Raw genomic sequence first — 18,789 nt, 5'->3', positions numbered from 1 at the left:
TTGATTTTGGAATTTTATTAATTTTTTTCATAATGTTTTTTTTGGTAATAATCCGTCATTTGTAGAAAATATTAACAAACCGACTAATTCAAAAGATTTAAATAGCCTAATCACAAATATTGAATCAATAAATTAGATTATCTTCAGAAAATTTAGTTTAGAATCTGATTATTACTAACATATAATAAAATAAAATAATTAAACTACCGAGTAATTTAGTATATGTTGTTATGGTTACATAAGAAATATGCAAAATTGTTATGATTACAAAATAAAGAATAAGAGATATGAATTTGATTTTTAAACCACACAAAAGGCATGTTGCAATAAATAGTAACATTTTATCGATATTTTCTCTATCATAAAACCTCTTACACATTCAAAGATTTCACGGGTTAAACGTATTTTTTACACGAAACAACACAGATTTAAATAAATAAATAAAAAACTTTAGTTACATATTATGTTTGACACAAACAAATATTGGTTATAGGATAATAATTTTACTTATAATAACTTTTTTTAGATTGATTTATCCCGCATATAGTGCGGGTTGTTACCTAGTGGTAATTTATTGAGCGAGTGAGGATATTGACCTTTTAAGACAAAAAAAAATTATTTTTTGCCTTTAAATTTGTTTCTATTATTTACCTTGTTTAGAAATTTGTTTAATAATGTTTTTATATTGTCTAAGAAAATCTTTAAAAGATAAATTCCTAACGAAATTTATGAGATTATCCAATATTCATTTATTTGTATAGTTATTGTTAAGATCTAGTTTAAGTAATCTATATTTTATGTCAATGGATTAAACTAATTATATCGAAGTTAATTTTAATTGTTCTTATTTATTTTCTAATTTAAATAAATTTGAATTTCAAATTAATATTTTCAAAATCTTAACCAAATCAAAGATGAGCATTATACGTATATTCTATAAAAAATATTTAATGGATTATTGAAAACAATTCCATAACAAAAATAAAATTCAGTTACGCTTCTACAGATAACCATTAGAGTAACAAAAAGAAAATGAATAAAAAGAACAATACGAAAATAAACAATTTTTGAGGAATAAAATGAAAAGATGTAGAAAAAGAACAAAATAATAACTGGTGACCAAACAATAACTATATTTTTATAAATATATTAAATATTAAATAAATCAATTAAGAAAAAATACTAATACTACTTCAAATGTATATAAATAAATTTTACATTTGGTTTAAAAATAAAATTTCAGAATTAAATTTTAGATACATCATATTAAATACTGATAGTTAATATTAACCTACAATAAAATTATAAAAATTATTTAAAATATTCTTTAGTTTTTATTTATGATATAAACATCTTTTAAATAATTTTACTATTCATACAATTTCCAAATAAAGCCTTTAGATTAATTTAACATGAAATATTGTATCAAAAATACTTTTCTGCCAATATACTGTGAAAATATGAATATTATTGTATTATAAGATTGAAATATAATTAATAAGAATAATTTTTATTTGTTCTAAATTAAAAACGAATTTTAATGTTTGTTCTTTTATTTGTTCCTCATCAATTTTGGGGTGGAACATTTTTGTTCTATTGTTCCTCATTTTATGAGGAATGTGGAGGAATGATGAGGAAATAATGTTTCTTGTAAATGGTAAAATTTTTGAAGAATGAAGAAGTATATCAGATTTATCCTCATTCTTTTCCTAAATTATGGTTACCAATTGGAGCCTTAATGTTTTAGACTTGTTGAAGAAGCCTTGCAGTTTAAGCATAATGTACATTTTTTTTTTAAGTATTTGAATTGTAAATTTCTTTATTGTTTAGACTATTTTAAAAAAATTTGTTTTCAATACAAAACTAACTTCATTTTGTAATTCTTTGTAGATCCATGCATTAATTTAAATGTACATAATTTGTATTGCATATTGTAAATTTTAAACATTATATTGAATTGATTGATGAGGTTGTTTTATATTTTAGTTTTAGCATTGACAAATCTTTAGATAATGCTTGCATCTGTTTAATTGTTATAATCAGTTTTTTCTACCATATGTTAGGTTTAATGACATAAATCAAGTCATTTTATTTGAACGCAGCCGATTTTGTTTTAAACTTTTTATCCAGAGATGAAAAAATAGATTTGTTTAGTTTGATTATCACTGAAGGCTTAAAATTGTAGAGGCAAATGTTATTTTAAGATTTATTATCTTTATTAATTGTGAGAATTTTATTAACAATGTATTTGTATCAAGATTTCTTTTTTGATGATGGTGTTTTTTGAGTAAATAAGAAATTCATATTCTTTCCAATTATGGAATTTCACTTGATCATTTGCAAAGGTTAATTTTTGTAGCAAATAAAAGCAACATATAAGAAAACAACAAGATGTATGTTATTTGTCACAAAGATTTTGCTATTAAACCAATTTTCTTAGAATTATCATGCGGTTATGTGTATAGTGATGTCTTATTAGATGGTTTGAAATAAATCATGTGTCTACATTACCATTTAGAGTTACATTCTTATTTAATTAGAGAAGTATGTTTAAATATTTATAATTCTAGAATATCTTAGAAATTGTATCATACAATTTATAGTCTTACGTATAGTTACAATAAACTTCAGTATATATGAATATATTGAATTCATATACTTTAATCATAAAATTAAGTAATAACTCATTAATTAAAACAATAAAAATTATGGGAGGAACTTGTGTGTGTATTGTTCAATGTTCACCATGCGTATGTGGTTGTGGTTATGCAAATATGCATAAACAAATAAGCCTAGTTAATTTTTTTTTAAGGTGTGATGGGATCGGTATCAGCCGACTGTTAACAGATTTCTTAGCGTCGTCGTCGTCTAGCGTTTACCCTCAGCGGCGGATTTTATGGATTACTAGGGGACTATCCGGGTTACGCCCAGTAAAAAATCTACCGACGTATTATATCTACATTTCACAAAAAAAATGTAGAGGATTCCTAAACTTCGAATGCTTAGAAGATTTTTTGTTTTTTTTTTCCATTTTGCTGAGGTAGATATTTTATAGTTATTTTGTAGTCACAATATAGCATCTATAATTTATTTTGCTCATGACAAAAAAGGAAAGTTGTGTCCATAAAAGTCTTAAAAAACATTAGCAATGCCTTATGCTTTCTAGATCTTTTGGTCATCATCATCAAACACTGAACTAAAGGTATATCAGAAGACACCTTGAAGTTGTTCATGCCAGCACCCTTTTCACTAACTGTATTTTTTTCAGAATCATATTCTACATCCTTCAACCCTCTATATGTATATCAAAAAAAAATATGATACGGTATATATCAACCCAATTATATGTCAAAGTATCACCTACCTGGACATCAAAATATGCCCAACTATCGCAACCTCTGCGAACTATGAGAATTTTTTTCATGGTACGATATAACTTTTGGATCTCTACCATGGCCGACTTGTAAATGAATTTCTTTTGCTTGTAAAACATTTGATGGGTTCAAAAGTAGATTATGGAAGGAACGAAAAATCAGTTGTTAGAGTGAAAAAATGTAAATCATCCATGTAAACTATAATCATAAAAGACATGAAAAAAATATCTCTTACCCAAATTTAGTCCTTGATTACAAAAGTCGATTGATGTGCATTCCCATTACATGATCATTGCCCTCATCGAGAACAGAATTCATCAAAGAGACATGTAACTTAACCATCAGTCCCATCACTATATATTTTCTGATTTAGTTGAATATGTCAAATAAAAAAAGGAAAAAACTTGACAACATGTTTAAAACATATGACTATATTAGCTTCTGATTCTTATATATGTCATCTGACCGAGCTNTCGTCGTCTAGCGTTTACCCTCAGCGGCGGATTTTATGGATTACTAGGGGACTATCCGGGTTACGCCCAGTAAAAAATCTACCGACGTATTATATCTACATTTCACAAAAAAAATGTAGAGGATTCCTAAACTTCGAATGCTTAGAAGATTTTTTGTTTTTTTTTTCCATTTTGCTGAGGTAGATATTTTATAGTTATTTTGTAGTCACAATATAGCATCTATAATTTATTTTGCTCATGACAAAAAAGGAAAGTTGTGTCCATAAAAGTCTTAAAAAACATTAGCAATGCCTTATGCTTTCTAGATCTTTTGGTCATCATCATCAAACACTGAACTAAAGGTATATCAGAAGACACCTTGAAGTTGTTCATGCCAGCACCCTTTTCACTAACTGTATTTTTTTCAGAATCATATTCTACATCCTTCAACCCTCTATATGTATATCAAAAAAAAATATGATACGGTATATATCAACCCAATTATATGTCAAAGTATCACCTACCTGGACATCAAAATATGCCCAACTATCGCAACCTCTGCGAACTATGAGAATTTTTTTCATGGTACGATATAACTTTTGGATCTCTACCATGGCCGACTTGTAAATGAATTTCTTTTGCTTGTAAAACATTTGATGGGTTCAAAAGTAGATTATGGAAGGAACGAAAAATCAGTTGTTAGAGTGAAAAAATGTAAATCATCCATGTAAACTATAATCATAAAAGACATGAAAAAAATATCTCTTACCCAAATTTAGTCCTTGATTACAAAAGTCGATTGATGTGCATTCCCATTACATGATCATTGCCCTCATCGAGAACAGAATTCATCAAAGAGACATGTAACTTAACCATCAGTCCCATCACTATATATTTTCTGATTTAGTTGAATATGTCAAATAAAAAAAGGAAAAAACTTGACAACATGTTTAAAACATATGACTATATTAGCTTCTGATTCTTATATATGTCATCTGACCGAGCTTTGTGACATTCCCTTGTTGTACTTTGAGGAAAACATATACGAAGCCGAACTAACTTGTCACCAAGAAATTATTCATGTGCCAACCACTCGAACGATCTTCAACCTCATCCTTTGAATTAGCATTTTATTCACTTGTATGGCTATATTTGTGATGTTATCTTTGTTGTTGTCATTCCCTCTTGTTGGGTTTCTGAAAAAATTGTTTTGTGTGTCATCAGACGTTAATGCTCTCACGAAAAGAAAAGACCTCTAAGGTCGGCCGATGTATGCTTAAACGTTTTCAGTTTCAGTTTTTAGTTTCACAAGTCACCGAATGGTAAGAAAAAGTTGAAGAGTATTACCAAAAATATAAGTTGAAATCATGTGATGAGTTAACTTTTCTGATATATTGTGTTTGATTTCAAAAAGAAAGATACTTCAAGTGAGTAGGTAAATAGTCATGGCATTAAAACGACAAACAAAAGTTTATTTAAACACTCATAGCCCTTATAAAACAACAATCACATTTGCTGGACATAATTTTCTAGCTAAAGAACACGCTTAGAAAATATTACGTACAACACGTTGATCTGTAGCCATCTAGCACTTTAAACTTTGTAATGTGGCCCATGTTTGCGATGTTTATCAAGTATGGCTTGAAACTTGTACCCAGAAAGATCATTTCAGGATTTCGAGTGAGTGGATACTTTTTCTCTTTGCATTAACCATGGTCTGAAAAAATAAAGAAGTTAATTAGAAGTGTTAGGAAAGCGAGGGTCAAATCTATAATCTTAATCACCTTGGTTAAACCCTGCTTGACTTGACCAATTCAAAGAAGATTTGAATATACCTTCGAGGCAATAATTAGTAGGAGTTGTATGCATGTTTTGCTTTTCCATGCTTTTTGAATATTCTCTTCCTGGAGGGTAGCAGCGCTTTCTTTCTTCACTTGATGACCTTGTTTGTATACACGCATACATCAATTTCGTTAGTATAAATACAACTGCAAATAATAGAAAATGGCAAGTTGTACACCGTAATATGAGATTACCTAGAAAAAATTCAGAATAATATGTGGATGGGAGAATTAAGAAAGATTGACCCGATCGAGTTGAATGGATCAGTAGCAAACAGAAATATCCTCTTCTAAATCAAATGCCAATCTTTTCATCCCCGACTTAGTTTTCATGGCGCTTAAATATGCACAGAAAATACTACACATAGTCTTCATGGCGCTCTCCCCTTGCCTACTTCCTCTTCTTCAAAGAAAATGCACAGTATACTTGTAAGGAACAAACTTTCAGTACCATACTTTTTTGACTCACCTACACAAAGTGTGACAAAGTCTAATGATAAAGTGGATCAACCGCAAATGCATCTGCTAGAAAGAATTGTTATTGAAATATATTTATTCAAAGTTTCTACAAAAGAGAGAATTCATGATCCAATATTACTATCTACTATTTGAGGTAGTGTTCTTGTATCAAAAACCTTCTGAAGGTCTATTTTTAAAATGCATGTTATATATAATTTAAACTTGCATAATGATTAAGAAAAAAAGGAAAGTGTTAATGAGTCACATGCTTTACTCGTTCAAAAACCAGACTCTATAAATTTCACTCTTCACATGGTCAATGACTTGCAGCTGCAAAAACAGAAGCACTGTAAAAACAAAACAACAAAAAGAACATGGCAGGAAGTGAATTATAGATGCACTAACCAGTGCTTTAGGATCATGCTCATCTTGTCTTTCTCCAGAGCTAGAGTTGTGCGAAGACAACTTAAAAGATTCAGAACCCAGATTCTTTGGATGATATATGATGTTTCATCTTTGGTAACGAATTAGCCAACAAAATAGACTCTATGCAAAAGCGTTTGTACCTGCTCCGTAGCTCTCTGGCCTGCTTCCTCAAGTCTTTTCTTCTAGATAATTTTACTGTTAAGTTTCTCACTCAAATAATCTTCGGACCATTCTATCCATGTATCTTCTCCGTCTGCTTCCTTAAATTAGTGAAAAGGAGATGAAAGAGTCAAGATTTATAATGTATATAGATGTAATCCATAAAAGAAAGAAAACAAAAGCGAAACTGAGTTCAGAATTAATGATGTAAGTCTCTTACCTGCTTGGCTAGCAACTCATCTTCCGCCTGTAATAGCCAAAAACATTACAAACCTAATCAATTATAATGCATGGGTGTCAGTGTCACATAAAATGGTTTTTTTTTAAATATTTACCTTATCTATTTGGTGTTCCACGTTCAGGAAGCTCTGCTTTAACTGAACTTCAAGGGACTACAGCTCCGGCTAACTCAAACCGTAGACCCACTCCCCATTCAATCTCCTGCGAAAACAAAACCAATATATATATATATATATATGAAGCAGAAAACGATCAGGAGAGACACACTCACCATCCATTAGTTCAGTGGCAATCGTTGAGAAGAGGAGAGCAAGTGCTGAAGTGCATATATGTATTGTAATTACCAAAGCTTCATGATCTTGTTCTTGTGGCCATTTAAGAGAGCTATATACCAATTGCAAACATAGAAGACGAAGAAGAAGTCATGACTTTTTTTTTTGTCGGATATTACGTTACTTACATGGAGGAATTGGACATGGACATCTCTGATCTCTATCACCTTCTTCGTTCCGCTAGCTTGCTTATCGATTTATTATTTTAGTTTTGCATGAGTATGCCCCTTTCTTCGATCAGTTTCTCTATGTTTTTACACAACAATTGGAAAACCATTGACGGCTCTGGTGGCGACGGAATTTGGAAAACTATTGATGGGCCACTGGTGGCGACGGTTCGTTTTGGTAGAGACAAAATCTAGCCGCCGTTGATCGGATGGACAGTCGGATTGGTAGCATTGAAAAAGAGAGTTAGATTAACTGATGGGGAGATTAAGTGATTCTTTAAAGTGGATTGTTAACTCCAGGGACGATGAATGATAATTAAGCATTATAGTTCGATGATTAAGAAAAATACGAGGAAGAAGAAACGACATGTTTAGGCAATAATAATGTGATTATAGATTTTTTAGAATAGAGTTTTTGTCTTTGCCACGTGGCAATCTAAAAATGAGTTTTAAAAATCTCATGTGGATGGTCTGACGAGCTTCAAATAACCCCTTTTATTAGTAAGTAATGTGGTGTGTAAGCTTGGTTTCTTATCAAATACTTTTTAAAGGTCATCTTCAGGGTTCTATTCTTCCGGAGCGGGGTTTACGTCAAGAGGATCCCTTGTCACCGTATTTGTTTATCTTTTGTATTGAGATTTTGATTGCAAATATTAAGAAGGTTGAACGAGAAGAAAAAATAACAGGTATTACTTTGGCTCGTGATTGTCCGGCTATTTCCTATCTATTGTTTGCGGATGACAGTCTTTTCTTATGTAAAGCTAAGAAGGATGAATGTAAAACTTCTATGCAAATTATCAGGGACTATGGGAAAGCCTCAGGACAAGAGGTGGATTTTGATAAATCTTCTATTATGTTTGGGAAGAAAGTTTCAAATCAGACTAAAGAACTGATAAAACCAATCATTGGTATATCAAAAGAAGGGGGTATGGGCTCTTATCTGGGGATCCCAGAAAGTCTAGAGGGGTCTTGATCCAAGGTTTTTAGTTATGTCAGTGATAGACTTGATGATCGGGTGAATGGTTGGTCTCTCAAATATTTGATGAAAGGGGGGAAAGAAATTCTGATTAAATCAGTTGCTTTGGCACCCCAAACCCATGTTATGTCTTGCTTTAAACTTCCACATGAGTTGACTCTAAAATAACGAGCGCTATATCAAACTTTTGATGGAACTCTAATAATAATGCTATGGGGCTTCACTAGGTCGCATGTGACAAATTGTGTAAAGATTGTATGGTCGTTTTGAAAGACAAGAACAAAAAAGTTTTCCATGGAATAGAGGTAGAGCCATCAGATATTATTGATCAAGCCCTATGTAACAAGTTATTATGGGAATAGGCATTTTCCTTCGCGGAGATTTCGTTTGCTTCTTCTTCAGCTTTGGTTGCCCACGATCAATCGATTCGATTCGCTGCTAGATTGCCTTGCTAGAACCATCAATCGATTCGCTGCTAGATTGATGGTTCTTGGAAAGCTTCAGATGTAAACTCAGGTTTGGGATGGTGGTGCTGTAATAGTGAGAATCAGACCTTATTATTGGGAGAAAAGTGTCTTTGACGGAGTCCTTCCCCCCTTTATTCGGAGCTAGAAGCTTTGTTGTGGGCTATGGAGTGTATTATCTCTGGAGATCTGACTTGCCAGAGTTTGGAGATGGACTGTGCAGAGCTGGTTGCGATGGTGCACTCCTCTGAAGATCGGCCGGCATTCTCCAACCTGCTGGATGATTTTAGTTTGCTCAAGGGTTCTTTCCTGCTTTCTCATTGTCCAAGATTCCACGTGCGTCAAATTTGAAGGCGGATTGCCTTGCTAGAACCTCAAAATATCTTACTTCTATAATTTGTTTTATAAACTTATTTCCTCCGGTTTGGTCAATTAAACTTGAAGTATTTTTTTAATTAATGTTTGGTTGGCAAAAAAAATGATATTGTAGAAAAATTTAAAATTATAAATCATGCGTTGTATAGCCATTATTGATATAAAAATTTCTATCCACAAGTCATCTTTTAAATTAACCCATAAATTACATAAATTTTGATATTAGTAGTCAAGATTGTTGAAACTGATTAAATAAAATATGCAAAAATCTTATCAATAATGACTGAGTTATTTTGCAAATAGCACTAAGAGCATACACATTGGTCATTCTGTAAAAATAGGTTCTCCAAAAACATTTTAGATATAATAATATTATTTAATTTAAATTTTGTTTGTTTTTAAAAAATCAACCAATCAGCTTATGACAGGTTATGACAGGTAGCGAGAAAGAGGTCTCAGAGGGTCTGTAAAAGTCTGGACAGAGACGTTCTATCTCTTTTTTTCCTCAACTTTATATTATTTTTATATTTTTTATTGTTTTGATACTCACCAAAAATGACTGCTGTGTATGCTCTAAGAAGTGCATGATAGACATAAGGAATAGGAAACAATCATCGGGAACCGTGAGTAAGATAGCGCAACACGTCTTTCTAACCTCTTTAAATCGGAAGTGAAACACTGCTTTTACACAATCTGAAATTGTTTTCACGTCGTGCAGACACGTATTTCCTTCTGTTTGTATGAATATCGATAGCAAGATAATCAAAGCTAACATACTTTGCATACCTCTGCTTGCTGTTTAGTGTTTGTATAGTTTGTTTCTCATCCGAAAAAACAATAGTTTTCATAGTATAAATAATAACTATACTGCTCTTTTGTACTTTTTTTTTTTGAAAAAAGCAATCTATGTTTATTCACTACATATAAATCAATGCTTAAAATAGTTATTCTCACGTTCTACTATATTAATTGGGAAGTACAAATATAAAACTAATCTTGTATAAAAAATTACATTCAATTGCCATTAGAAAAACTTAATTAAGATTAATTAATTAAATAAATAGATATTTTCAATTGAAAAAACGAAAATAGGGGAAACATCAAATAAAATAAATTGTAGAAAAGTAAAAAAAAATCTGTTAGAATCAAAACTAATTTATACTTAAAAAAAAACTAACAGATATTTTTTTTTTACATGTTAGTTATAATTTTTTTACTTACTTCACAACTATAGCAAAAATTTCACAAATGTTTAAATAATTTTATTCATTACATGCAAATGTTTTATTGACAGGTTTTCAATAAACATTTTAAAATACAAAAATTATCATATACGCAACAAATTTTTAATCACAACCCATTATAAATAACATAATAACAAGATAAATTATTACAAATTTTCATAAAAAAGTTGAGCCCGCGGTTTTCCGCGGGATAGTAACTAGTTAATTATATTGAAAAAATCCCTTACACAATATAAATGTCTTTGGTGAGTCTGGTAAATGCTGGGATAGGGTGCAGTTCATCAAGGATAAGGCGAAAGAGGTATGTTTAGCACTTTCTATCGAGAGAGGAGGGCATGGGAATTACTCACGGGTGGTGAAACAGATTGCATGGGAACCTCCGCAGGAGGGGTGGGTTAAATACAATACAGATGGGGCCTCCCATGGAAACCCGAGGCCTGCTACAGCGGTTGGAGTGCTACGGGATAGAAAAGGGAGATGGCTTTTTGGTTTCTCCATCAATATTGGTTGTTGCTCGACGACTTTGGCTGAATTGTGGGGAGTCTATTTTGAGCTTTATTTTTCTTGGGCACGACAAATCCCTCGATTGGTGCTCGAAGTGGATTCGGAGGTTATTGTAGGTATCTTTGACAAGGGTATTGCTGATACGCACCCATTGTCCCCCTGATACGCTTGTGCCATGACTTTATCTCGAAGGACTAGCTAATCTGTGTTTTTCATGTGTATATGGAAGTGAAATATCTTGCGGAGGGGTTGACAAACTATGCATTCTCTAGACCGCTTGGTATGCAATTGTTTGATTCTTGCTCTGTTTCAATTATTTCTGTTTTAAACGATGATGTGCGAGGAGGGGTCTCGTACCCCCGATATGTCCATTTGTAATTTCATATTTTTCATAAAATAAGAGAGATCTAAGCCTCTCCCATTCACAAAAAAGAAAAGAAAAAAATAATATATTTTTAGAGATTGTTTTTGACAATTCTAAATTGAATCGTCGTATTAAAGAAAATAGCAATAAGTTAAGGTCCATTGAATGATAATTAGTGTTATTACTGTAAAGTTATTTTCATTAATGTATTCCATGCCCACCATACTGCCATTGCAAACATGGTAGCCCAAGGTGTTCCTTCCGTCCCTGTACTGAAGCTCAAATTCCCAAAGATCCACTCAAGTAACGTCTGGTGAAAGAAAACTTCTCACCTACTGGCTGAGACCAGCCGAGTCAAAACACCAGACATGGCTTGACAGTCGCGTAAAACGTGAAGAGTAGTCTCCTCTCCTCCCTTACAAGCCTGACAAACTCCTGAATCACTCAGGTGACGTCTGCAGCATTCCACATTTGTCATAATCACTCCATGTGCGACCAACCAGAGAAAGACCCTCACCCTCTATGGCACCGCAACCTTCTAAACCCTCTGAAACTAAGAAGTCATATTCGGCCTGGGTATGGACTCCTTGATGAGAGAGTAATGAGCGAACTGAACAGAGAACACTCCATTCGGACTCACTCTCGTCAGGTGACTCTATCTTTCGTGCCAATAAAGGTGTTAACCCCAATGGCTGCAAGACACAGATGTGTCTGTTGTGGGAGCAACAACGTTAAACGTGTCCAGTTCCAACCTACACCATCAATCCAAAAATCCCTCACCCGCAACTCCAGATCCAGTACCAGGACATCCTGAATAACCTCATCAATTACTGGACCTGTCCCCAACCAATGATCTTGCCAAAATTTAATGGAAAGACCATCTCCTAGAATCCAACTCAAACTTGGTAAAACCACCTCTCAAAGCCCCAAATCTATACTCCGCCAAGTTGAAGACCAACTGCTCTTCACTACAATCCAACCACGGGACTGACAAAACCCCACCTTATAGTTACTGAGCACCACTGTACTCCACAGACTATAATCATTTTGCAGGATTCTCCCACCAATCTTAGATATCGTAGCCTTATTCATCGTTTGTGCAGATCTAAAACCCAACCCTCCATCACTCTTTAGTAAACAGAGCTTCTTCCAAGATACTAGGTGTTGTTTCTTCTTCTCTGAACTACCTCCCCATACAAACGTTTGAGAGACCTTGTCCAAAGCATTCATGGTTGATTTAGGCAGCATGATGGAGCTCATAGTATGAACAGGGATAGATCCTAAAACTGTTTTAGTCAAATTAATCAGCCCCGCTAGACTCAAAACACGATCCTTCCAACCAGACAGCCGTGCAAAACTTCTCCAGAACTCCTCGAAAAACCTTAATCTATGCAATTGACACTTCAGCAAACAAAATAAGATCGTCGACAAAACAAACATGTGATAACTTAGGGCCGCCTCTAGATAGTGATATTGGTTTCCAGGCCTTAGCATCAATAGACTGCTCAATCTGGTGACACAACCTCTCCAAACATAGAACAAATAAGTATGGGGATAGGGGATCCCCCTGCCTAAGCCCCCTCTCCGGCCGAAAAGCTTCTGTCTTCTCTCTATTCCATAAGATATGCATTGAGGGACCTGATACACACCTCATTATCCACTTGATCCAATTCTCTGGAAGACCTGCTGCATACAAGGTATCTTCCAAGAAATCCCATCTAATTCGATCATGCACCAAGTAGATCGGATCTCTTAGCCTCGCACCAAGAAGATCAGTTTTGTTGACTGTTGGAATCACACTAAGTAGTCGGTTTTGTTCACAAAGAACATAAGAGAATCACTCTCACAAAAGAAAAGGTTTTGATAAAAAGTTGGTTATTTATTTCATTCCTCTAACATGAGTTTATAAAGATATAAGAGACTTGGTAAGAAGTCCAAGTATTAATTTTCTTGAAACTAGAAGACAATAAAGATATTAAGTTGAATGAAGATCCAACTCTCGAAATTTTCCCTTTCCAAGGTGACTCTTGAACTCTATTTTCTTCATTACTCTTTGACCACAATATAAAGTGATTATTTTGGGCTTTTTTGGATTTGAATGAGGCTCAAAGTAGGCTGGACTTGATAGACAACATCTCAAATATAATTTTTCATGTTCTCTTTGGCCAAAAGCTCTTATATCGCTTTGACTCCTTGATCCAATTTGCTGATGAAAAAAAACATGGGCTATATCATTTCTTCACCTTGGGTTTAGTAGAAAACACTTTTGGTTACCATACATAATTCTGGAAGCTCCTAAACCAATTGGACCTAAAACTCTTTGAAGTGTAGAACTAGATTGATCTCCTTTGGAAAATGAGGCGTAACCTTGTATTCCCTATGCCAAATCTTCTGTTATCCAACTTGTTAGAAGCATAAGAGATCCATTGACATCCTCCAACTGATTTCATATCGAAATAGTTTTTGAGTTGGTCTGTGTAACACGATCTTTGGCTCATACGCGAAACTAGAACTGGGACAGATCCACTGAATTGAAATATTCATATCTTTCAAATATAAACTGATTTGAATGATATTCCAATTCTCAGTGATTCTAGGATGGATCAAGATTCCAGAACAGTTTGGTTCATAGCTTGAGTCTTTCTGGATTGGTCGTAATCCTCCGTTTAATGCTCGGAGGTCCAAATCGCGTAACCATGAGTTCACCTGATTTGTAAAATGAATAACTCCTTCATCTGAACTCTAATTGGATTGATTCCACTTCGAAATATGCTCTAGATGAGGTAAAAATGTATCCCAAATATTCGTTTGGCTGGAAGAATTGATATTTGACTTCGTTCGTATTGAACAAAACTCAAGGATTTTCTGGGATGGTCTTATGATCATATCACTATGTCGATATGTAAAGATAAAGAGCTACAAATAAATCATAGATCTGTCAACCACAACTTATAAATTTTTGTCCATGAATTATATATGTTATCATCATAAAGATTAATATATATATATATATGTAGATATATTTCATCAATCATATTTTCATTGACTTGTTTATAAATCAGCTTATGAAATTTATTCAAACCCTTTATTAGTAAAGAATACAAAAATCTTATGGAATGTGACCTAATATTTTGCAGGCAATCTTGAGCAGAATACGATAGATGAGAGGAATAGGAAATATATATCCGAAACAATCCTCCGGAACATTTAGTAGGATGACACAACAGTTCTTTGTGACAGTTATAAGTTTGAAGTGCGTCACTGCTTTTACACAGCCCGGAATTGTTTTTACGTCAGCCAAACAAGACAGAGGATTAGGACCATTAGGTAATAATCCATCCTCTGATTGAGGTGCTAGTACTGCAGACGATGGAGCACCGACAGTATCATTTCGTTCGTTACCCTTTGATTGTATAGATATTGATAGTACAACTATCAAAGCAAACATGATCGTCGCCCACATTCTTTGCATGATTCCGCTTGTTGTTTAGTTTTTGTATAACTTTGTGTTTATCGGAAATATAAAAAATTGTCACTGTGTATTTATAATTTTGTATGGTTGTTTGTTTGGGTAGAATCTGATATATATTTTTTTTTCTATTACATCTTAGTACATGGATATAATATTCGTCCCATATTGATATATATCTTATACCTTTCTGAGAAAGGGTGCAAGAAATTTGAAAATCATGTACATATATATATTACTATATATATACGGTAATATACGGTAAAAAAAATATTTTTCGTTTGACTACAATAACTAAACTTAATAATAATAGATTTGTATGTCCAGTGGTTACAGAAAAGTTATTAGAATATTTGACTTTGCAGTTTCGAGCCTAGCATGTAACCTTATTTTTAATTCTTTTTTTAAAACTAAACTTAATAACACATATCTTATTATATTAATTGAGAAGTACAAATATGAAACTAACATTAGAATTTGCAAAAACTTACAATAAAATGCTATTAAAAATAGTACAAAAAACAAAGATAAAATCATTAAGGTAACCAAAGATAATTAGTCATCTAATTAAAAATATTAATTGGCAGAAAACTAAAAATCAGTAAAACTAAGAGCATCTTTATTGGGAGGTTTGTATTTTGGAGCTCTTATTTTTTTAGTATTAAAAAGTGCACTTTTATAAAATAAGAACTTTTTGTTTGTTAATTAAAATTATATTCCTCCAATGGTAAACTCTAAGTGGGGGTTTTAGTTTTGAAAAAAAAAAATTTAAACAATTAGTTTAAATGTTTAAACAACTTTTTTTCCTAAGGAATACTATGATATCATCTACCAGCAGATATATATTATTCACATAATAATGATTTACTATATAACCAGCATATCTGCAAAGAATCACATATATAATGCTGAGTTTTTAGTCTTAAGGCTATCTAACATACATAGGAAAAAAGACTATATGTTGGTCATGTTATACACTCTCTCGACCAGCTTGGTTGAAATCAGAACGGGACAGTGAACGACAGTGCGTGAAGTTCGGCTTCCGGAAGAAATGGAGCAATTGGCCACACCATCGAACTACTTCCCTGGTGGACAAACAATCACTTGTTATTCTCTCACATCACATCATTGTTCACAATAAAACCCGCCCAATCTCAAAACTAAAGATCTTTATCACCAAAAATATTGCAGGACATGATATGCAGGTTGTTGTCTAATCTAAAAAAATGTGTCTAAATATGGAGTACCACACAATGTAAAACGGATAGAGTGACCTCAAAGGACGAGAGCAACAATTACCACAAATTGTATATTTCACTAAATTTCTGGATAAATCATCAAACCAAATCGATCATTACCTTTATGCCTCCCTGTCAGCAAATAAAATCCCATGAGCAATGTCAAATAACTTATCTAGATAATATTCATTTTATTCAAGATATATCTGTTGAAACAAACCTTTTTTTTTTATCCCAAGTGCTAAAGACGATACTGCAGCAACCATCAAAGTGAGATCATGCATGGCAAGCAACCAAAAGAAACCTCTGTAAAGAAAAAAACCCAACACGCCATATGAGAAAGTGAGCCGGGAGAACTTAAGCAACACAGGACAGTTAACAAATGTGCATCTTCATACCATAAACCATAAATGGTCTTGGGTTTTACTTCGTCATCACCATCTCCACAGATGCCTTTGGAGGAACCTAGAGACTTAGCTATACCTTCTTATTGACTCAGCGGACAAGTAAAGAAGAAGCAAATTCGACTCAATGATTTCACGAACAATTTTATTCCTCCCCTATTAAACGCCCTAATTAATTGAATAGGAAAAGAATGGTGAAAAGCAATTCTAGATCATAAAGATCAGACACCGAGAAAAAATAATAAGAACAATACTAATTGTCCTAAAATTTACAATATGTCTCAGTTAATTAGGGATGTTAAAATGGGTAAATCCACCTCATTTAAACCCATCTCATTTAAGCCCACCCCATCGAAATATAAATCCATTTAACCATACCCATTTAAACATACATTTCTCCATATAACTTATTAAACTTATTTTATATAATTTTGGTGTTAATGTGCAATTTGTGGCTATGTAATTTTGGCCGTAAAACATTTTGGTAACAAAAGACAATTTGTATTTTTTTGCGGGAAAACACGGATTTGAGAAAACAAATTTTGACAAAAAGACTATTTTGTTTTTTTGGTGGGAAAACTCATTTTTTATGGTTTTCGTGGAAAGCACGTTTTTGCGGTTTTAACGGGAAAACGCATTTTTTTACGGTTTTGGTGGAAAAACATGTTTTAAAGGTTTTGGCGGGAAAAACGTTTACGGTTTTCGTGGGAAAACACGGTTTGGAGAGAAACACAGTTTTAATAAAATATAATTTTGCGTTTTTGGCGGAAAATATGATTTCAAAATTTTGGCAGAAAAATATAATTTTATATGATAAATATTTAATAAAAATATCAATATAAATGAGTCTAGATTGGTACCCATTTATTTATGATAAACCTCATATAATTAGTAGGACTAAATGGGAAACCCATTTAATTTTTTCCTATTAATGGGTATAAATAGGCTCATTTTAATTCAACATACCCATCTAATAAACGGGTTTGCTGACCCATATTAATATCCCTAGTCTCAGTATTTGATTGTTATGTCTTGCAAACATATTGCAAATGTCATCCAGTGATTATACTTGTATAAGTTGGCACGTTTGAAGAGACTCCCTTATCAGAAGGAGACAACCTAAGTTTGAAACAAATCTCACCCCAACACAATACAACACAACACAACACAACACAATCCATATTGATGAGTTTGAGACACCCAAGTGCATCAACATCCAACCCTTAATCAATTTCAAATGTGATCCAAAAAATTGGGTTTCTAGCCGAAGAAGAAGTTAATTTCTGAAAATCAAAGAACCCTGATTTCTAAATCTTTACTAAACAAAAATTGATACAAAATTAAAAACAAATTTACCATGAGAAAGAGATTGATGATTGAACATCTCCGATTTGGTGAAGGAAAGGCTCCAATTTTCTGGTCTCCGAAACCATTCGAATCGATTATAGGAAAATCTCAATCAATTTCGCTATTTCCGTCGCGAGAGAAGGAAAAAAAAATAAATACAATTTTTTTATATATATTTAAAATTACACCCAACCATTTCTGAGCGCGTCGAGGCTTCTTAAAAATTCTTAAACGTCTTAATTAAGAGGCTCTTCTTAGTATTATTGTCATTTTTTATTTATTTTTAATCGGATTAGAGCTAAGAAAGAAGACTAAGAAGTCATTATAGCAAAAATTGATCTAACTATCGATATACTTGCTCCTAAAATAAGATATCATTATAGCTTCTCTCTCATACTCGTTTCTCTCCCATTCACATAACGGTGAAAAAAACAATAAGATGAAAAGGAAAGAGAAATAGATGATCTACAAAAAAATAATAGACGGCCAACTCAACAGCCTGATGGAAAACATAATAGCGTTTTAGGAATCAAAACAACATGCAAATTATGTAGTATTCTATTGTCTATAACCTCTTTTATAATTAAAAGAAAAATTGTCCTCTAAATAGTATTATATTAACTTTGTTATAAATTACTCAACAGGTAAACAAAACAGTAGTGGCGTAGAATTGCCAATACGAAGTATTTAGGAGATATCCCGAATCTCAAGCGACAAAATGACAGCTGCCTATTATATGAATGGGATCCACTATGGAAAAAGCCCGATCAATGACACAGTCTATAGTTAATTATTGTAATATGATGTGAATCAGAATCCTGGTTTTTCAATGTGCATCAATCGATACAAAGTTGTATCGGTTGACGCAAAGTACACTTTTGTAGGAAAATTTAAGTGAAATGTACGGGTTGATGCATTTTGTGTTTTGGTAACTTTAGGGTTCGAGTATTTAAG

General features: G+C 32.8%; 1 protein-coding gene across 1 annotated transcript; it reads right to left on the bottom strand.

The window, feature by feature from the left end:
• On the bottom strand, window positions 14,487-14,849 carry LOC104783793. Its single transcript, XM_010508901.1, has one exon. It carries the CDS (start codon window positions 14,847-14,849, stop codon window positions 14,487-14,489), a length of 363 nt encoding a protein of 120 aa, XP_010507203.1.

This window comes from Camelina sativa, chromosome 4 (assembly GCF_000633955.1).
Source record: "Camelina sativa cultivar DH55 chromosome 4, Cs, whole genome shotgun sequence".
Classification (NCBI taxonomy): Eukaryota; Viridiplantae; Streptophyta; class Magnoliopsida; order Brassicales; family Brassicaceae; genus Camelina; species Camelina sativa.
This window is presented reverse-complemented; position numbering and strand designations above follow the sequence as displayed.